The sequence below is a fragment of the Hevea brasiliensis genome, chromosome 15 (assembly GCF_030052815.1).
Source record: "Hevea brasiliensis isolate MT/VB/25A 57/8 chromosome 15, ASM3005281v1, whole genome shotgun sequence".
NCBI lineage: Eukaryota > Viridiplantae > Streptophyta > Magnoliopsida > Malpighiales > Euphorbiaceae > Hevea > Hevea brasiliensis.
Window position 1 is genome coordinate 63,232,797 of NC_079507.1, and position 21,392 is coordinate 63,254,188.

Here is a 21,392-nt window from a genome sequence, read left to right on the forward strand (position 1 = left end):
AATTTTCTAAAAATTAAAAACAAATGAATTCTTTTCCATATTCAAATATAAAATTTTGACAAAAAATTTAAACTAAAGTTTTAAGACAAAATTACTATTTAATTTTTATATCTAGTAAAATTAATTATTTAATTTTTGTGTTTCAAAAAATATAATATTTAGCCTCTATGTTTACTTTCATTAAATTATTTGATTTTTTTATCAAATTTTATATTATTCATACTATTTAAATTATTTTTTAATATATCTATTTTAAAGAAATTAATTACTTGGTCTATATATTTTTAAAAATATTATTTTTTAGTCATTTTATTTTAATGAAATTAATTAGTTAGTTCTTATATTTTAAAAAATATATTGATTGATAAAAATAAAAATTGTGTTATGTGAATACTAAATCTGAATTTATATTTTTTTAATCTTCAATTATTTAGATATTATTTTTATAATTTATTTACCTGAAATTTTTCTTAATTATTTAAAATTTAAGAAAACTGATTAATTTTTTTGTGTATACCGCTTATACCGTTTTTATCAATAAATGAAAATAAAGAGAGAATGATAGGAAGAAGTGTGTGAATGTAGAGAAAAAGAAATATGTTGAGAAAAATAAAAAATGATAAGATAAAAATAAAAAGAGAGATAAAGATAATTTAGATATAAAAAATAATTATGAAAATAAAATTATAGGAACTAACTAATATGATTCTTTAAAATATATGAGCTAATTAATTAATTTTATTAAAATATATGAACTAAATAACAGGTTAATCAATATTGACTAATAAAAAAATAATCAAATAATTTAACAGAAATAAAATATAAGAATTAAATAATATATTTTTTAAATATAAAAATTAAATAATTAATTTTATTAAATAATATGGACTAAATAATAATTTACCTAAACTTTAATTTTTAATTAGGTATTAAGAAAACTTTGTTGACACTAAATTTATCATTAATGAGACTCTCACATTTATATAATATATTAGATCACTAAAAAAAGAATAGATAATATTTTTTCAAAAAATATTATACATGTTATCTTCAAATTTTTTAAATAACATTTTTAATCCTTAATATTTTAGATAAATAATTTTCATATATTATAAACTCAAAATTATAAATATTATAATAAAATTAAAAACTTATTTTATTTTAAAAGTAACTAAGTGATATTTAAAACATAAGAAAAGGACTAACATGCACCATTCTTTTAAAATTTAAAGACGATTTATTTCAATTCCATTAATAAAAATGACATAAACACAGCCCTGCCTGGGCAGCTTCTTCCTTCTTGTCATTCATTTTTTATTTTTTAAGGCTATTCACGAGTCAGCGCTCACCTTCGAGGCCAGGTTTTCATCCGTTCGATGTTTGATGGGTATTCTTCAACCGCTGGGATTTTTTATTTTATTTTATTATTATTAATTTTAGTTTTTGCAGTAATGAGGACTTCGAATCCACCGAAAGTTAATCCCTACAGTTGGGATCACGACCCAACATCGGCATCTTTTTATTTCATCACCATCGACCCTTTCACCTGTCTTTTGCCACACCACACTATTAATTTATTTGTGCCTTTTTTCTTATATATATATAGAGGCATTATTTTTTATATACTGTTTTGCTTTGTCCACATTGATAAAGTTTAATGGTAAAATGAATGAGGGAGTGCTTGCTTCCTATGAAGTATAAATTTTAATTAAATTAAAGAGTCATGGACATTTTAGTCCCTTATAATTTTAATTTAATTTTAGGCTGATTTATTAATGGTTTTCAATAGGGTGGGTATTCGGTTCGAATCGAATCGAATCAAATTAAATTATAAAAATTAAATTTTAAATATTAAAAATCAAATCAAATCGAAATTGGTGAAAAATGAATTGAACCGAACCGTTCTATTTCGATTCAATTTAAACCGATAGATTTTTATTTTTTAATTGATTTTTTAATTTATACTTAATTTTCAAATTATTTGATCGAATTTTAATTTGAACCTAATAACCATTAATCAATGAAATTAAAAAATTAATATATATATATAATTAAATATAATTCATAAATTTTTCATAAAAATAAATCAATTCAAAAATCAATTCGGTTTGATTTAGTTTGATTTGAATATATAAATTACTATTCAGTTCGGCTCAGTTTAACTGATTTTTTCTCTTCAAAACCAAACCGAATAGAAATAACTTAATTTTTTATAATATAAAACTAAACCGAACCGATTGAATTTTAAAACTGAACAGATTGAATTGAATTGACTCGATTCGATTTGATTTTTCAGTTTGAACCGAATTCTGCTAACCCTAATTTTCAAATATAATTTTAATTTTTTTATTGAAATTCATAATTTAAATGTAATCGCTTCATCAAGTGGAATTGTTAATTTTTTGATGAAATTACAGTACATCACTTATTTGAATAAAACCCATAAAATTATTAATTATAATTTTGATCAAGCCAATTCTTTTATAATTAATAAAGATTGCTTTCTTGTTAATTTTGATAGTCAGATCTATTTGTATTTTTGTTGAGATTATTATTAAAAAAAATAATTTTAAAATATATATAAAAATTAATTTAAAATTATATTTAATAAATTTTAATTATTAAAATAATAAAATTGCTTATTTCATACTTTTTTTCTATTTTAATTTTAGTAAACACAAATTTTTATTACATTTTAATAAATTAATTAAAAGTATCAAAATCTTAAATATAGTAAAAGTATATATAATATTTTAAGTAATTTTTTAAAAAAGGTTAGCATTAGCGATATAAAAACTCTGTTATATTAAAAAATCATTTAATTAAAAAAATAAATTTATGAATTAATATATTTTATAAAATTCAAAATTTAAATTGTGGTTTGTACCTCATTTCATTATATAAAAATAAAGAAAAAAGAAATAATTTTAATGGGATTCAACGGTCCATAAGCACGCGTGCATGGCAGGAACCGACCAAGAGAGGAGTCAACACTGCTCTCCAACAAGAAATCACACGCGTCGTCTTAATTAAACCTAATATTTTTATCCACACGTTTTATTTACTTAATAATAATAATAATAATAATTTTTTTATAAAATAATAATAATAATAATAAACTAAAAGCCAAATTATTTTTCCCAAATAACTTCACAACAAATCATTGGCACGTAGAAACTTAGCTTATGTTTCTTCGCTATCGTCCATTTCGTTTCTTTTTCAACCAAAAGGAAATGAAAAATAATGAAAATAAAAAAAAAAATACATCTTTTTTTTTATAAATAAAAGTTAATATATTAATACATAAATATATTTTTATTTAAATTTATTTATTTATTATTAAAGCAAGAATATTAAAATAAAAAATTATAAAATATATTAATAAATATTAAGTGTAGTAATAAAATCTTTATGAATATAAAAAATTTTTCAATTTAATTAAATTTATTTTAAATTTTATTAATTTTATTTAATTTATATAAAATAAATTAAAAGACTTTTTTCTTACTTTGAATCTTATAATTTATTATATATAGTAATATATTATTATTTTTTATTAAAAATAATATATTTATAAATTTAAATATCAAATTTTTTAAAAAATATAAATATATTATTAAAATAATATTTAAAATTTATATTTTTAATTATATTTTATTTTTAATAAATAAATTTATGTTATATATTAATAAATAAAATAAAATAAATAAATAAACTCCCGCATAAAAACTCGTCACGTCCCACTCCTCGTTGGAGAAATCTTTATTCCGATCCTAATTTTAAAGAAAATAAATTTATATTTGATTATTGAAAAGATATTATTAAGAAAGAAGTTATAAATTTTCAAAGAAAGAGATTTTTAAAAATTACTATAATAAATAAAAAATACAAAATACGGTAAAATAAAAAAGGTACATATAACAGTACTGAGAAGTTTCCTTTACCTAACAGCTAGTTTTACAAAAACATACTTGTTATGAATATAATATAAAAATAGTGGATATTTCGAGAAGAGGGCAAGTCAATTTTCCCCTTATATAAGCAACTACCCTCACCTTCTCAATATTCTTTTTTATTCTCTCTTCTCAGATCCAGTTTTGGATTTTTATTTCTCCTGCTCTTAGATCTCCAAAGTTTTCACCGACATCTACGGAGTTCGAGTTTTAGTTCGTTTTCTCTCAAAGTTTGAATCTTTTATACTTTTCTTGTCTTTCTCTTTTTGTTCTTCAAGTAAATTTTGATGCTGCTAGTGGTGGTGGTGGTAAGGGAGGATTTTGCAAGAGACTGGAAGATTTGAAGTGGGTTTTTCATGGTTGATGAGCAGAAGCGGAGTTTGAAGAGTAGAGTAAGAAGGAAAAGCACTGTGCGGCCGTCAATCTAACTAGGTTTTTTTGCTGTGTGTGACTGCGGCTAATTTTCTCCTAGAAGAAGAAGAAGAAGAAGAAAAGAAAGGGGGCAGTAATTGTTTTTTAACAAGAGCAAGAAAGGGTATTTTGCGGTGTCTCTGATTTTGGTGGGTTTTGGAAAAAAGATGCAGCGAGATCATCCCAAGAAGGTCAGACTCTCTCTTTTTCTCTCTGATATGGGATCTGGGTTGTTGACGGTAATGTGGACAAGATTGGGGATTTCCAGATCCCATTTAAGAAAATTGCAATTTCGAAAACTGTGTGTTTAGAGGTAGTAATTAGGTTAATTTTTGGCTGTTTGGTTTCAGACGGACTCGAAAGAAATTTAGTGAAATTTTCTTTTCTCAAGTTTAACCTTTATAGTGTTTAAGGAGAGGAGGTAAGATCTAATCTAGGCATGGTCTATTTGGTTGTTGAAAGAGTTTAAAATCTCCTGGTTTCAGTTTCTAAGAGTTAAGATCTTGAGTAATCTTGTTTTCTGTAGATTGGTGAGAAAGTGTGGGAAAAGGCAAGAAAGTGTGATTTCTGGAAATTGGGCATAGTAATTAACATCAGATTTTAGTTATTGGCTAATTAAGTTGACATATAAATGATCAGATTGAATTATTTGTTCTCTTTGTTAATGTAAAGGTGAGATTTTTTTTGTCAAGTTTTGGTTGCTTGGGATAAGCCATGCCTTTAAGTTCTGTCTTCTTTTCAAAAATTTTTTTTCGAAGTTTTGGAGAACCGAATTAACTCCACTGGAGGAGAAGCAGAATAAGATTTCTTATTATTGTTTTCCCTTGTTTTAACAGGTTTACTTTTTCTTTAACTCACTTGTCTGATTTTCTGAGAATACTGTTGCATGCTGGAATTCATCCACCTCTTACTTGTCATGCATCTATTCTATTGTTTTGGTTTCTTATTTTACATTTTTGTGTTTGAATAAATGTTTACTCTTTATTGATCATTGTATAGTTCCAATGATGAGTTACTATAATAATTAGGATTCTTTGGACGTCACGCCCCTTAAGGAAAGGCACTTTTGTTTTTGTATTTGTGTGCTGTAACTGCAATTCCTTAGACACTAATCAAGTCCTATAGCTTCTGCGTTTGATTCTTCACTAATGCAAATTCTTAAATAATAATCACCCTGTGGGACCTGATTCTGTTCCCAAAGTTGATGACTTGCGTAAATCCACCTCTTTTTCTCTTTGGGTTTTATTTTCTTTTTTTGTTACTTGGAAAGATGCTATTTTTTTTCATTGTCACTAAATGCTGTTCTTGTTTCATTTTTCATGCTGTATCTGTATGTTATATAGTTGTGAACTCCTGAAATATTGTATTTTGTAAACCACTGGTTAACTGTCCAGTGTTTTTCTATTTGTGTGTGTGTGTGTGTGTGTGTGTGTGTGTGTCCCCTATAGCTTCTGCGTTTGATTCTTCACTAATGCAAATTCTTAAATAATAATCACCCTGTGGGACCTGATTCTGTTCCCAAAGTTGATGACTTGCGTAAATCCACCTCTTTTTCTCTTTGGGTTTTATTTTCTTTTTTTGTTACTTGGAAAGATGCTATTTTTTTTCATTGTTCATTTTTCATGCTGTATCTGTATGTTATATAGTTGTGAACTCCTGAAATATTGTATTTTGTAAACCACTGGTTAACTGTCCAGTGTTTTTCTATTTGTGTGTGTGTGTGTTAACTGTCCAGTGTTTTTCTATTTGTGTGTGTGTGTGTGTGTGTGTGTGTGTTTTTCTATTTGTGTGTGTGTGTGTGTGTGTGTGTGGACTATTTATAATCGTGTATAACGCATGATCGTATATAACGCATGTTTTTGATGTCTCTTGGAACTTTGTTTATTATTAGATTATACTTTACCAATTTAATGCTAGTAGTAAAATCTACAGAAGCTTGAGCATGACACTTTTTCTATGCTTCAGGACTTAAAAGATATGGACTTTTTCACCGAGTACGGGGATGCCAATAGATACAAAATTCTGGAAGTTATAGGAAAAGGAAGCTATGGAGTTGTTTGTGCTGCAATTGACACTCACACTGGAGAAAAAGTGGCAATAAAAAAGATCCATGATGTTTTTGAGCACAACTCTGATGCTATTAGGATCTTGCGAGAAGTCAAGTTACTTAGGCTTTTACGACATCCTGATATTGTAGAAATTAAGCGCATCATGTTGCCATCCTCAAAGAGGGAGTTTAAAGACATATTTGTTGTTTTTGAGCTCATGGAGTCTGATCTTCACCAAGTCATCAAAGCTAATGATGATTTGACACGTGAACACCATCAGTTTTTTCTTTATCAGATGTTAAGAGCATTGAAATACATGCATACGGGTGATGGTTTCTTCCTCCTTTTTTTTTCCCCTTTTCTGTAATGGTTTTTTATTGCTCTCTTGCTTGTGTTGACACCCTTTACGATGCTTTCAGTGCATTTGTATCTTATGAGCAAAGACTATTGCCATATTGTATGATTCCACCATTTCTGTTTTAATTTAATTTTTTAAATTTTGATGAATATTTTGGCCCATCTCTGTTCTGAATGTAAGTTTTGCTGTTGCAGCAAATGTTTACCATAGAGATCTTAAACCCAAGAATATATTGGCAAATGCAAATTGCAAGCTTAAAGTTTGTGACTTTGGACTCGCTAGAGTAGCATTTAGTGATACACCAACCACTGTTTTTTGGACGGTATGTATTTGTTGTGCAATATTTGGAAACACGAGCTGATTTATCACACTTATTATGTAAGTGTTCACCGATGAGGTTTCCTACAGGACTATGTTGCAACAAGATGGTATAGGGCTCCAGAGCTGTGTGGCTCTTTTTCTTCAAAGGTATGGTTAGCCCTGCCATAGTCTTTCTTTTTCTCTATAGCAAGTTGATTGGAGCACGTCATATTGGTATCGTGGACCCAATTTTTGTTATTTTTCTACCTTCTACTTGCATCTTTGCAAGTGGATGGACTCATTTAGCATCTTTGGTTTCACATGACATTTACTGATGTGCTCGACTTCTTGCGCGTGTTTGTAAATAATTTTTACATGATCTTATATTGGATTACACCCTTACCGAAGAAGATGACTTGGCATTTCTGCATCACTGGTTTTGCAGCTTTGTGAAGTTCACATAGTGTTTGGTTCAATTCTATCACAAATTTTGGAATTCATTTGAAATGAATTTTAGCTAGAATTCATTTGAAGTGAATCCCATTGTTTGGTATGACACAACTTAAAATTTAGAATTCAATTGAATTCCATATAATTCATGTTTGGTATAATTCTAGAATTGAAATTCATTTGTCCTTATTTCCTAAACTACTGTCAAGAGTAAAATTAAAAAATTACAATTTTCTACAAAATTAAAAAATTAGTGTTATGTTGTTACTTTTCTGCCATTAAGGTTACTTTTCTAGCTAGAATTCATGTTTGATGTTCACTTTACTTTGTTACTTTTCTATCATTAAGGTTTTCTTTAATTTTTTTTCTTAATCAAACGTGAAGTTTATCCTTTATTAATTATACTAATGATATTAATGCACCATTTATCCTACATGGCATGCATTTGTATCGTGTTGTGACATACACGAGTACATTGATTAATATCAAGTACATTGATTAATATCAAGTAGATGGAGTGGGAGGAAATTTTTGGATGAGGGCATTTTTAGTCCATAGAATGTTATTATGTAAGTTTTGTGGAATTCATTTTAAATTCCATCAAATTTGATAGAATTGGTTTTAGTTATAACCAATTCCTAGAATTGAATTCTATTCTTTTTTTTTTCAAACCAAACACACTAAAAATGGAATTCAATTGAAAAAGGTGTAAGTGAAATTTTCTGCTTTATTTTCTTATTCTAAATTATTAACTTGTTTTCTGGCTGTGTCCTGTGTCATTGGACTGTTGGGTATTTTATTAGAGAAGCATATTTGTTCACATGCACTTGATTCATGAGCAACGGATGAAGAAAGTGAAATTTATGAATGTGATTTGCTGAAGTTAATTGGTTAGCATGATTGTTGTAAACTCTTCGTGGACATGAATTTTTCTTGAGATTTTTTAAGCCGGAGTCAATTGCTGATTGATTCTTTTTTTTTTTTAACCTCTGTTTATATATATTTGCATGTCCTTCTAAAGTGTCCAATGACTACAGATTATGATGAAAACGTACATGATCTAATCTAAAAGTGGTTTGGTTCATTCATGCTTTCTTCATACTTCAGAGAAATCTCATTGCACATAGACAATGATGAAAACACATGCATTGACTTTTTCATTTTACGCCCTTGGTCCTTTTGTCTTTTCCTATGCCTCTAGGTGAGCTGTCATCTTCCCATAGAGAAAGTTTAGTCCTATGGGATGTTATTATTATGAGCTATGGCGTAGTATTGAAGCAATATAGTTCTCTGTAAAATGCTTCTCAGTGCTTTATGGTAAGCAGTAATGCCTAGATAAAAATAATTCTTGTTCAGGGAGGACTATGAACTCTCCTGGAAGTTGAATATCTGTCATTCAGGTAATTGTGTCAGGTTATGCCCAAGTCTCTGGAGTGGTTTAACTACGGTATGAAGTTTCCAATACTCTTTGAATTCTCTGATCTGTGTCGGTACCCTTTGCAGTATACACCAGCAATTGATATTTGGAGTATTGGCTGCATATTTGCTGAGGTATTGACAGGGAAGCCATTGTTTCCGGGTAAAAGTGTTGTTCATCAGCTGGATTTGATCACTGATCTTCTTGGGACTCCTTCACCAGAAACTATTTCCGGAGTATGACACCCCTCTCTCTCTTTCTCTCTCTCTCTCTCTCTCTCTCTCTCTCTCTCTCTCTCTCTCTCTCTCTCTATATATATATATATATATATATATATATCTCTAACTTTTTTCTTCTACTTCTCCTTGTTGATTTTAATGTTCCATTCTGAAGTATTGACAACAATTATATATTGTTAAAAAAAAAATTGCAGGTTCGAAATGAGAAGGCAAGGAAGTACTTGACAGAAATGAGGAAAAAACAGCCTGTGCCATTTACACTTAAATTTCCAAATGCAGATCCTTTAGCACTTAAGCTGTTGCAAAGACTTTTAGCATTTGATCCAAAAGATCGACCTACTGCTGAACAGGTTTTTGCTTTATCTTATATTCTGGCTATAATGATGTTGACCTTATTATATGTCTAGTCAGTAAATAATGCAGCTTGATGGATCTTATTTTCTTCACAATACTGAATGATTGCAAATTATATAAATATATATATATATATATATATATATATATATATATATATATTTATTTATTTATTTATTTTTTGTAGGCATTAGCTGATCCATACTTTAAAGGCTTAGCCAAAATTGAGAGAGAACCTTCTTGTCAGCCAATCTCAAAGTTGGAGTTTGAGTTTGAGAGACGAAGGGTGACAAAGGAGGATATCCGGGAATTGCTGTACCGCGAAATACTGGAGTATCATCCACAGCTGCTCAAAGACTACATGAATGGAAATGAAGGCACTAACTTTCTCTATCCTAGGTTCTAAACACTTCCTTCCAAGTGCTCATTTTTCAATAGTAGCAATTCTGTTTTCAATCTCCTTTCCCATATTTGATAGGATCTTTTTTTTCAATGCAGTGCAATTGGTCAATTTAGAAAGCAGTTTGCCTATCTTGAGGAAAACAGTGGTCGAAGTGCACCAGTGATTCCTCTAGAGAGGAAGCATGTCTCTCTTCCACGGTATGATCATATATAACAATTCCCTTCTTGTACGAGTGCTTGTAAGTTATGGTGACATTGAAGCTATATAGTACAGTGGTATTTGGGAAGTTCGAGTTCCTTTGCCTGTAATGTGTGCTATTTAGACATGGTTTTTCATCTTCTCTTTTGTATGCAGGTCTACTGTACACACAAATACAATCCCTCCTAATATGCAATCAAGTTCAACTGCATTTGATAACCGGCAAGTTGCAGAAGATGCTTCTAAAAATTGTAGAGCAACAGATGCAATTTCTGGAAATGCATTGAAGGTTTCTCGACCTCCACCCAGAGTACCAACAGGTATAAGCAAATTCATTTTGCTTGCTTTTTGTAATTTGACAGTAAAAGCCTCTTTGATTGTTGTAGTCAGAATTTTAACATGGTTTTTGACATTCAGAAGTTTTTATGTTAGAGCCTACGTTATTTGGATTGTTCTATGTGTATATTTGGATCCCCTGAAATTTCTGATGTTTCAGAGCTTTCAAAGTAGATTTCTGTTATTATTATACCTTGATAACATGTGGCAAGGATTGTTTCTATGGTGTCAATCCATGAGTGGTATGCCAATCCATCTTTGCCCTTGTTTGGGATCCAACTTGCTTTCTTTTCTATTCGATTGACTGTTTTCTCCCCTTGCTTTCTTTTGGTGCACAGCAAAGCCAGGGAGAGTTGTTGGATCAGTCGTACCATATGAAAATAGCAGAAACATCAAAGATGCTTACGATGCAAGGATATTTTATAGAAATGCTGTCCTCCCTCCACAGCAGACAGTGTCTCCTCACTGTTTCTTCAGGAACAACGCAATGGCACAAGAAAAGTCGACTGTGTCTGAGAAGGATACTTCGCTAGCAAAACAACCACTGCCCGAGTGTAACATGGCAGCAAAACCAGGACCAGTCATGGCGATTGACATGAATACCATACCGTACTATCAACCAAAAGCTAAGGTGGAACAATTAAATGAGCGAATTGCTATAGATGCAAAACTGCTGCAGGCACAATCACAATTTGGTGCAGCTGCCGTAGCTGTAGCTGCTCATAGGAATGTGGGAACTGTTCAATATGGATTGTCCTAGGTGTACCGGCCTGCGAAGAATCTAATCGAGAATGTTGGGAAATTGGAGATCTATGGGTCTCTTCCTTGAGAGAGGGTCTGTCTTTACAGTCCTAGTCCAGTCCCTGCAGTATCTATTTAAGTCCTCGTGTAATTAGAATCAGACGGCATTGATTTTATTAATGAAAATAAATTCCCTTTGTATTAGAAGAAAACAAGTGCTAAATCCAAATAAAAAATTTTTCCTAAACTAAGAAAAAAAATATTTCTAAAACTAGGATCATATTGACCTAAAATATATGAAACATAAATCATACTGATGCTTTTTGGTTTTATTCAAGATGTCAGAACAATGTCAAAGTGGCTAACGCTCCACTCTGCCACTTCATCTTCGCTAATATATATTTCAGTTCCTAAGTCAATTGATGGCCAATGCCTAGTAGCAGGCTTGGTGCCGGGATCCTGCATCAAACCAATACGACCTGCTAGTTATTTTTTATTTATTTATTTTTAATATCTTTTGAAGTATGTTAAAAAAATTTTTTTTAAATATATATTTAAAAAGATCGTTATTGTTTACCTGATAAAAATAAAGGTTCTGAGATAATCTCCCAACATCAAGATGCCAAGTTCTTGGATCTCCTATCCAACCCTCACCCTTCTTTGTAGGGTAGCCATATTCACCCCAGACAGGATGAGGAAGGATTTGCAGTATCTCTTGTGGTTGAGGATTGCTATATGCATCACATAAATTATGTGGCTCCTCCAGGTACTTGGCATTTCCTGGTGCACACCACAGGTGGTATGCATCATAGGGGAAATTGTCCTTGTCTGTCCGGTGGATTCTGGTTCCATTACGGAAGGTGTGGTAAGGGGGGCACAGTTTCAGATCGTCAGGTTTGCACCATGGTTCTGTTTCAGGGTTTATAATCATTTCACTGTATCGAGTAACGTCTGTGCTCACATCCCCATCGCAAGGTTTTCCATTGTTTTTCCAGCAGCTTCCTATGTCCATTAGGTAAAATTGGCTGTTTTTACCTCCTCCTTGCTTTACATTTAACCTGAACACTACCTTGAAATTGGGCGACTTGGGAACCTATTCAGTGATGGAAAAAATCATACCTCATAGACAATTTCAATGCCATTAATGAGCTTTAATCATCATAATAACAAATATACAATCAATTAAGAAAATGGAGAGAACTAATGGCTTACTGTTGTTAACATCCCCCTTGTCGGATAATGGTACCCGCCGGATAATCCTTTGGTGGCGTCGGACCTCAGGTAGAGCATCAACCATGGATACTTTGGAGAAGTCTTCAACTTGTGGTGAAAAACCCAGCTACCTTTCCCTAAATGTTTTTTGACCCAAGTGACTTTGAAATAAGAAGTGCCATTGGCAAGTGCTGCATTTCTAACATCAGAATCCAAATCCCAAGTCCCATAAAAGCTTCCTTTTAAGGTCTTGCGATTCAGCAGTAGGCTGGTGTAGTTATGGAATATATAGGGCATGTTCATGCATCCTTTACCAAAGCATGGAAACCGTGGTTCTGGTGGGAAAGGTTTGGACTTGTGGCCATTTTCGGGGCATTTGGCTGCTGTAGTGTCCATATTGCCACTCTTGAGCATGATCATCCAAAATTGCCAAGGCTTTGTATTGTTTTGCATTACTTGACATTTATGACCCAGATATAACTCCTTTGCAGCTGCATAAGTGTCTGGTTTTTTAGTTGTTATTCCTCCGTATGTACCACTCAATACGCCAAGCCTGTTATCTTGCTCATCCACCTTGTGTATTAACCTCACTTCAGCAACCAACCAAAATAAATTAGCAAGGCTTACGGATATTGAAATTAAATTAATTAAAATACCCTTAAAACTTGACAATGCTTAATCCAAATAACTTGTAAGTATATGGGATCTTAAGTTTAAGTCCATACTCTCCCATTCATAAAAAAAGAAGCTGAGATGGATTCACAATCATAAGAGCCAAAAATTTTATAAAAATATTATATATTATAAGAGATAAGTATTTATTATAAGACTATAGTATTAAGCTGATTATATATATATATGCATTAAATAATTTATAATTATTTATTTATATATAAAAATGTTAAATATAATAATTAAATTAATAGTTATTTTAATATTAATTTAATTAATTTTATAAATAAAAAATATTTATTTAGAGATTGTATTTTATGAAAGGTTTTATGTTATAATTAATTTAATTATTAACTTTAATACAATAAAATAAGTTATGTATTATTATTTGTAAAATTAAAAATTATTATATGCATAGGTTTTTATAAAAACTTTCGTATAGATTTAGGAATATATTATTATAATTGTAATTAAAATAAAATGAAAAATGTTAATAATAAAAATAATATTATATGTAAACTGACTCATGATATTAGAATCATTTAAAATTTATCCTTTTATTTTAATTAAAATAAGTTTGATTTGTTTATATTTTAATTTTTCAATAATTTAAAACTAATAAAATTTTTATGCATTTGAGGTTATATTAAGTTAATATAAAAAATTATTCTATATAAAACAAAAAATTACTATATTAATTTGTTTTATAAGAATTTTTTTTTATAAAATTAAGAATATATTATTGTAAATGTAATATCAAAGAAAGTGAAAATTAATCAATTAAACCAGAAATTAGTAAAATGCCTGTGAATAGAATAAAGCGAGATTTATTAATTTTATAGTTAAAATTTTAATTCTATAATTTTAAATTTTTCCATAAATATATAAATTTAATTATGTGTTCTTTTATTAATTCATACATTCTTTTATATAAATTTTTATAAATACAAGAGAAATAAAAAAAAACTAAATATAAAATATATCATCCACACTATTCAAAAGTTTATCAAAAATGTTATAGGTAAATAATACTCATACGTCATTGAATACATTATTTATATGATATAAATTTATTCAATCTATATTCAAAATTTTAATCAAACATAATTAAATCTAAAATATAAATTGGAAAATTCAATCATTTTTAATTTTTTTTTCTCTAATCTCAAATCTCTATCTTCATTTTCTCTTAGCCTTCATCTTTAATTTGAATTTTATTTTACTTATCTTTGATTACTTCAACATCTAAAGCAGTAATTCTATTTTGTTTATGTACGTTCATAAGTTCGCATATATGACATGCATGGATCAAATTTTGCAGAGATAAAATCAAGTAGAGAGTTGGATATGCCTGGTGATTTTGAATGATCAACATCAAAGCAATCAGCCAATCTTGGACTTCCCATATTGGGAGCTTCTTCGCCAACTTCGTTGCACTGATTCCAAGCTTCAATGGCTATCCTAAGACCATCTCTTCTCATCCCTGGATCTCCAATGGCTGACTTATAATGTTTGTAGGCCATAATGTAATCAATTTGAACAAGAAAGAAAAAACCAAAAAGAACAAGGCAAGAAGAAAACCTTGTCATCTTCATTGCTTATTATTAATATCAGTTACTGAAAGCTTGAGAAATGGCAATATATATATATATATATATTGAGCCTACCTAGCATAACTGTCGTGTAATTAGTAAGCGTTAAGATAACGTTGAAATTTAACGTCTATAAAATAACACATTTGTGGAAATTTATTTAATTAAATCTTTCTTAATATGGCTCTAATTACCATCTTACACGTTTTGCAAATCACTCAAAGTTTATAACATAATTTCTAAATACACAAATTAAGATAAATAAAGAATAAATCTTTAAATTTAATTATCACCCAAAAAATTGATTGAGATACATATAAAATACATTAAAAATATTAATTATTAATTAAATATACACCAAAAAAGGAATTAATTAAAAAGGAATTAGTTTGAATTCATTACCACTTCATTTGAAAAAAAATTATTTCATTTATATTTCTTTTAAAATAAATTTTTAAATTAAAAGAATTAAAATTTTTAATTTATTAATTTTTAAATATAAAAATAAAAAAGAAGAATTAATTTAATTAAATTCTTGTAAAATTTAGCTTCCAACATGGAAAGAATGAGGGAAAGTAAAAATTAATTTTTTTTTTGTTTATGCAAATTATTATAATTATTAATATGGTTAGTTGAATATATTAATGCCCTCAATATGCAATTTGTAAAAAATTCTTGTTCTCTTAACAGGATTAATCGGGTGAAAAAACTGTTTTCACTCTTGGATCAGATGATGATTTTGATTAAACAGCTTCCTCGGAAGAGTCAAACTCAGACTTTGATTCTGAAACCCATTATCCTTTATACCTAACCCAAAATATTCAAAATATCCATCTCACTCATAGCACACATAATATTCCTATCCCTTTGGTCACTATTCATATTCTACACAGCAAGTACTCTAGGCCCATTTCAGTCATTGGGTTTTTAGATGCTAGTACTCGTAAGAGTATGATGAATCCTGCTATTTTTCCACCAGAAAGTTAAGTCCCACATATAGAATATTTCAAAGCTGCCGATGGGAAGGTTTTTAAAACCAATTTGATTACGAAACAACCCATTAGTATTCAGTTTTTCCCTAATTACATCTTGTGGATAAAAATTATTGGATCAGATCTTCCTGACAAGGATGTTCTTATTGGCTTTGATATCTATCAACAGGCTAAGCATCTCAAGATTCTTCCAACTGTATTAAAATATAAAAGACAATTCCAGGCTTTCACTACCATCCCGAAGCTTTTCTCATTAACAGAAGCTTCACCTGAATTCCCAGATTAAAAAGACCTTCTACTGAGGTCTTGCGCAGACTCTCATGCAGAATTCAAACATCCTCACCCTTTGTGGAAGAATACGGATTTCTTCATCCATCTTCCTTTCAAGCTTAACGAAGATATCAATCCTACAAAAGCTTCTCATCCTGGAATGAACCCTACTGATTTAATCCTAGCCAAAGAAGAATGTAAGCAGCTCCTTCAACAAGGACTCATTGAACCTACCAACTCTCCATGGGCCTGCCAGGCTTTTTACGTCGAAAAAAGATTTGAAAGACTAAGAGGAAAAAAGAGGTTGGTGATTGATTATAAACCTCTTAACCATTTTCTACAAGATAATAAAAAGTGGCAATTATAGAAGAGGTCACTTGCTCTGCTCCAGTCAACTGTACTTGTACTTTTAGGGCTGTGCATAAGTGAGGATCTCGAAGCGAGAGGTTATAATTTGGAAAAAATGTAAGAACTACACTTCCTGCATGTAGTGCAGTTAAACATGTCCCGATCACAACATGCTCATACTGAAGGAAATGAGTAACAGGAAGTCCTCGTCTGCCGTGTAGAGTGAGAATGAGTCTTACTGCTCCAAAGTGAAGATGCTAATAGCCCTCATTTCTCCATCTAGGAATCAGTGGAGAAGGGATCTCTAAGGTGACATATTGTTCAGAGGTAGTGCTTTGGAGATTGCACTGGTCCATCTTAGAGACATGGACATATTCTTTTGGCAGAGATCTTTCTCTCATTCCCCGGGTGAGGGATCCAGATCTTATGTATGTGTTGTGAGGGCCAAGAAGGGGTAGGAGAGATTCACTGACCTGGGCATCCTTAGGTAGTGTAGAAATTTCAATAAGGTTATCTATACAGGAAGACAAAGTTCTTCATAGAGGAGAAGAGAAAGAGATGGAAAAAGAAAATAAAATTTTAAAAAATTGTCACACTTTACCTGGTTTGTTTTACATATCCATTGGAAGGGTTTCCATTGCTTTTCTAGCATCCTTCCATGCCCATCAGGTATAATTGGCAAAGTTTACCTCCTAGTTGCTTTACCATTTTTTTTAAATACAATAATTGTGTACTTGCTCCTTTCCTCATAGCTCTGTCTTACAACATAACAAATTCCAGCAGGATTCATCACCGCTCTGCAGCTTCTATCTTCTTAAATAAATATATAGTGGGGCCATTTACAGATTAAATTACTCCTTGAAGCACTTTCGAGGGAAGGGCAGGTCAAGATTCTACGGTTGGGCTCTGGATGCAGCAAAACAATATTTTCTGAGGCTTTCAAGGATCTCCTCCAGGCTTAATATGAGGATCAACCTTTCCAGGTGACTCGGGTTTTCCACCCGCCTTCTCATCCTTAGCCTTGTTAAAAATCACAGTAAATCCTTCAAGCTGAAGCAGGATCATTGACATCCCATTCGCCAGATTTTGGCAATGGCCGTCCCTGTATCGGTATCCTCGCCATAAGCATAAGCAATTCCTAACACAACTGAGGAACCATTGGAACTGTCTCATAAACTTGGATGGCACAGTTGTGCATCCAATGCTACTACGCAGCATCTCCAAGGAGATCATCAAATTACATTTTATGATTGACAACAAATAAAAATTCAGATATCAATGGACGGATCGTTGCTCGATATATTAAATAGGCTTACTGATTTTCCCTCAGAAGATAAAAAATTTACCATTTATAATTTCTTAAATATGATGCTTTATTCATTCATAGACTTCAATTTCTCAATTGTGCTCTCAAAAATAAATTTCATTTCACTTTCTTACTAAGTAATCACGGAGTTTTCTTCCATTATACAAAGCAAAGAAGAACACAGCTAATATAAGCTATGCACCAGCAGACGAAACCCAAAAAACAGAACAAAGAACACAGAAAAAGAACAGAACAAAACCATCAACACAAAGAAACCGCGAAACAAAAGGTGCAACAACGAACAAATCAACTCGAAGGTGATCAGAAGAAAACGAGAGGATAGTAAAAAGAAACAGCAACAAAATCTTCTCCAAGGTTCAGTCCCTTCTTAGGCAAGCATCGGCGACAGATTTTGCGTCCCGAAAGGTATGACTAACGAAAACAGGGGCAGTGCTGTCATACATTGCAAGCTGCCAAGGTGCGGAATCTGGATTGCAAGACCCAGGAAGTTGCAATCTTAGAATCTGATTCTACGAAAATAGAGGGAGCAGAGCTGCAAAGTTCGGGCATGGACACAACTCGAAAGCTTTCTTAATGGCCATTAGTTCAGCAGCATTCGAATCTTAAAAATAATAATGATAATAAAAACTTCGAAAAGAAAAGAGAACTTCTCCCTCATTGCTTTACTTCTTGTCTATACCTCACTTTGAAATTAGGTGACTCTGGAACCCTTGGGATATGAATACAAATTTTTCCAAGAACAATTTTTTTTTTGTGAAAGGAATAATCAATAGGCCATTTACCTACCTACTGTAAGAATTGATATTGTTTTGAGGCTCAGAAGGGAGAATTTTGTGTCTAGGTTATCTTATAAGCTGTTTCACTTAATGTCATTGAAAGCATATTACAGCAGATAGTCTCTCCTTCCCCACTGTTTCTTCAGGAACAATGCAATGGCACGAGAAGTCGAAAGAGTTACTTTGCAAGCAAAACAACATATGACAGAAAAACCAGCACCCTTCATGGATATTGCATGAATACCAACCCCTACTATCAACCAAAAGCTAAGGTAGAAAAATTAAATGAGAGAAATGGTATCGATGCAAAACTGCTGCAGGCACAATCACGATTTGGTGCAGCCGCCGTAGCTGTAGGTGCTCATTGGAATGTGGGAACTGTTCAATGTGGTTTGTCGCAGGCATACTGGCCTGCATAGAATCTAATCAAGAATGTTGGGAAATTGGAGATCTATGGGTCTCTTGCTTGAAAGAGGTCTTTACAGTCATAGTCTAGTCCTTGCAGTATCCATTCAAGTCCTCTTGTAATTAGAATCTTACGAAATAGATTTCATTAATGAAAATAAATTATCTTATCATTAGAAGAAAATGGAGCTTAATCCAATAAAAACAAATGTATTCTAAACTCAGAGCTAAAATATATCTAAAACTACAATCATATTGACCTAAAATATATCTAAAACAAGAATCGTATTTGACCTAAACATGAACTGTAATTATTGTTTCTTTTTCAAGTCAGAACAATGTCAAAGTGACTAACACTCCATTCTGCCACTTCATCTTTGCTAACGTAGATTTCAGTTCCCAAGTCAATTGATGGCCAGTGCCTAGTAACAGGCTTAGTGCCGGGATCCTGCATCAAACAATCCAATCCACTAGTCATTTCTTTTTATTTTTAATATCTTTTGAAGAATATAAAAAAAATGAAATCATTTTAGTTTACCTGATAAAAATAAAGGTTCTGAGATAATCTCCCAACATCAAGATGCCAAGTTCTTGGGTCTCCTATCCAACCCTCACCCTTCTTTGTAGGGTAGCCATATTCACCCCAGACAGGATGAGGAAGGATTTGCAGTATCTCTTGTGCCTGAGGATTGCTATATGGATCACATAAATTATGTGGCTCCTCCAAATACTTGGCATTTCCTGGAGCACACCAGAGGTGGTATGCATCATAGGGGAAGTTGTACCTGTCTGTCCGGTGGATTCTGGTTCCATTACGGAAGGTGTGATAAGGGGGGCATAGTCTGAGATCGTCAGGCTTGCACCATGGTTCTGTTTCAGGGTTTATAATCATTTCACTGTATCGAGTAACGTCAGTGGTCACATCACCATCGCAAGGTTTTCCGTTGTTTTTCCAGCAGCTTCCTATGTCCATCAGATAAAATTGGCTATTTTTACCTCCTCCTTGCTTTACGTTTAACCTGAACACTACCTTGAAATTGGGCGACTTGGGAACCTATTCAGTGATGGAAAAAAAATCATACCTCATGGACAATTTCAATACCATTGAGCTTTAATCATAATAATAATAAATATGCAATCAATTAAGAAAATTGAGGAGAGAATTAATGGCTTACTGTTGTTAACATCCCCCTTGTCGGATAATGGTACCCGCCGGATAATCCTTTGGTGGCATCGGACCTAAGGTAGAGCATCAACCATGGATACTTGGGAGAAGTCTTCAACTTGTGGTGAAAAACCCAACTACCATTGTTTAAATGTCTTTTGACCCAAGTGACTTTGAAATAAGAAGTGCCATTTGCAACTGCTGCAGTTCTAACATCCGAATCCAAATCCCAAGTCCCATAAAAGCTTCCTTTTAAGGTCTTGCGATTCAGCTGTAGGCTGGTGTAGTCATGGAATATATAGGGCATGTTCATGCATCCTTTACCAAAGCATGGAAACCGAGCTTCTGGTGGGAAAGGTTTGGACCTGTGGCCATTTTCTGGACATTTGGCTGCTGCAGTGTCCATGTTGCCACTCTTAAGCATGATCATCCAAAATTGCCAAGGCTTTGTATTGTTTTGTAGCACTTGGCACTTATGACCCAGATATAATTCCTTCTCAGCTGCATAAGTATCTGGTTTTTTAGTTGTTATTCCTCCATATGGACCACTCAGTACGCCGAGCCTGTTATCTTGCTCATCCACTTTGTGTATTAACCTCACTTCAGCAACCAACCAAAATTAATTAGCAAGACTTATGTATATTGAAATTAAATTAATTAAAATATCCTTAAAACTTGACGCGTGTGGGATCATGGATTTAAGTCCCCACTCCCATTTACCAAAACGGGAGAGTAGGGATGGATCGCACGACTATGAGAGCCAAAGATTTTATAAACATATTATATATTGTAAGAGTAGAAAGTCTAAAAATTGATATGTATTATAATACTATAGTGTTAAGAGAAAAGAGAAAATTTTATAAAAATATTTATCTTATAACAGAAAAGAGTCTAAAAAGTAATAGATGTTAAGGCTGATTATATATATAACGTGCATGGATCAAATTTTGCAGAGATGGTCAAGTACAGAGGTGAATACCTGGTCTTTTTGAATGATCAACATCAAAGCAATCAGCCAATCTTGGACTTCCCATATTGGGAGCTTCTTCACCAACTTCGTTGCACTGATTCCAAGCTTCAATGGCTACCCTAAGACCATCTCTTCTCATCCCTGGATCTCCAATGGCTGACTTATAATGTTTGCTGGCCATAACATAGTTAATTTGAACAAGAGAAAGAAAACCGAAAATAACAAGGCAAGAAAAAAACCTAGGCATCTTCATTATTGCTTATTATTACTTAATGAAAGCAATAGAGAAGTGGAAGCATATATATATGCATATATCAAGCCTAAGGATTTTAGAGATGATATAGAATTCTAATGAGGCATAAACCTACTCATATGGTAATACATATTGAGCATATAACTGACGTGTAATTACCAAGTGTTATGATAGTACTGAAATTTAATGGAAATTTATCTAT

The 21,392-nt window shown here is 31.6% G+C and overlaps 3 protein-coding genes and 1 pseudogene across 3 annotated transcripts; 1 reads left to right on the forward strand and 3 right to left on the reverse strand.

The window, feature by feature from the left end:
• Positions 1-4,019: 4,019 nt before the first annotated feature.
• Positions 4,020-11,423, forward strand: LOC110658693 (mitogen-activated protein kinase 19). The gene is made up of 10 exons (XM_058136535.1): positions 4,020-4,555; positions 6,330-6,738; positions 6,965-7,092; positions 7,179-7,238; positions 9,024-9,173; positions 9,371-9,526; positions 9,718-9,929; positions 10,029-10,130; positions 10,288-10,451; positions 10,806-11,423. The coding sequence occupies exons 1-10, from the start codon at positions 4,532-4,534 to the stop codon at positions 11,225-11,227; spliced, it is 1,827 nt and encodes a 608-aa protein (XP_057992518.1). The 5' UTR covers positions 4,020-4,531; the 3' UTR covers positions 11,228-11,423.
• Positions 11,424-11,524: 101 nt separating this feature from the next.
• LOC110659601 (uncharacterized) lies at positions 11,525-14,615 on the reverse strand. Its single transcript, XM_021817571.2, has 4 exons — positions 14,369-14,615; positions 12,421-13,010; positions 11,786-12,301; positions 11,525-11,667 (listed from the first exon to the last, which is right to left on the reverse strand). The coding sequence occupies exons 1-4, from the start codon at positions 14,613-14,615 to the stop codon at positions 11,542-11,544; spliced, it is 1,479 nt and encodes a 492-aa protein (XP_021673263.2). The 3' UTR covers positions 11,525-11,541.
• A 2,564-nt stretch (positions 14,616-17,179) lies between these two features.
• On the reverse strand, positions 17,180-17,417 carry LOC131174083 (protein NOI4-like; annotated as a pseudogene).
• A 1,575-nt stretch (positions 17,418-18,992) lies between these two features.
• On the reverse strand, positions 18,993-21,189 carry LOC110659592 (uncharacterized). Its single transcript, XM_021817558.2, has 4 exons — positions 20,947-21,189; positions 19,978-20,567; positions 19,341-19,856; positions 18,993-19,250 (listed from the first exon to the last, which is right to left on the reverse strand). Exons 1-4 carry the CDS (start codon positions 21,182-21,184, stop codon positions 19,128-19,130), a joined length of 1,467 nt encoding a protein of 488 aa, XP_021673250.2. The 5' UTR covers positions 21,185-21,189; the 3' UTR covers positions 18,993-19,127.
• Positions 21,190-21,392: the final 203 nt, after the last annotated feature.

Excerpts from the sequence above, each read along its gene's own strand:
- LOC110659601 (XM_021817571.2), bottom strand. The coding sequence starts at position 14,615 with ATGGCCTACAAACATTATAAGTCAGCCATTGGAGATCCAGGGATGAGA. Across the intron at positions 13,011-14,368 it reads ATATATGCGAACTTATGAAC|TGAGGTTAATACACAAGGTG; the intron begins GTACATAAACAA and ends TGGTTGCTGAAG. Across the intron at positions 12,302-12,420 it reads CAAGGGGGATGTTAACAACA|GTTCCCAAGTCGCCCAATTT; the intron begins GTAAGCCATTAG and ends ATCACTGAATAG.
- LOC110659592 (XM_021817558.2), bottom strand. The coding sequence starts at position 21,184 with ATGCCTAGGTTTTTTTCTTGCCTTGTTATTTTCGGTTTTCTTTCTCTT. Across the intron at positions 20,568-20,946 it reads TGATCATTCAAAAAGACCAG|TGAGGTTAATACACAAAGTG; the intron begins GTATTCACCTCT and ends TGGTTGCTGAAG. Across the intron at positions 19,251-19,340 it reads AGAACCTTTATTTTTATCAG|GATCCCGGCACTAAGCCTGT; the intron begins GTAAACTAAAAT and ends TGTTTGATGCAG.
- LOC110658693 (XM_058136535.1), top strand. The coding sequence starts at position 4,532 with ATGCAGCGAGATCATCCCAAGAAG. Across the intron at positions 10,131-10,287 it reads AAGCATGTCTCTCTTCCACG|GTCTACTGTACACACAAATA; the intron begins GTATGATCATAT and ends TTTTGTATGCAG. Across the intron at positions 10,452-10,805 it reads TCCACCCAGAGTACCAACAG|CAAAGCCAGGGAGAGTTGTT; the intron begins GTATAAGCAAAT and ends TTTGGTGCACAG.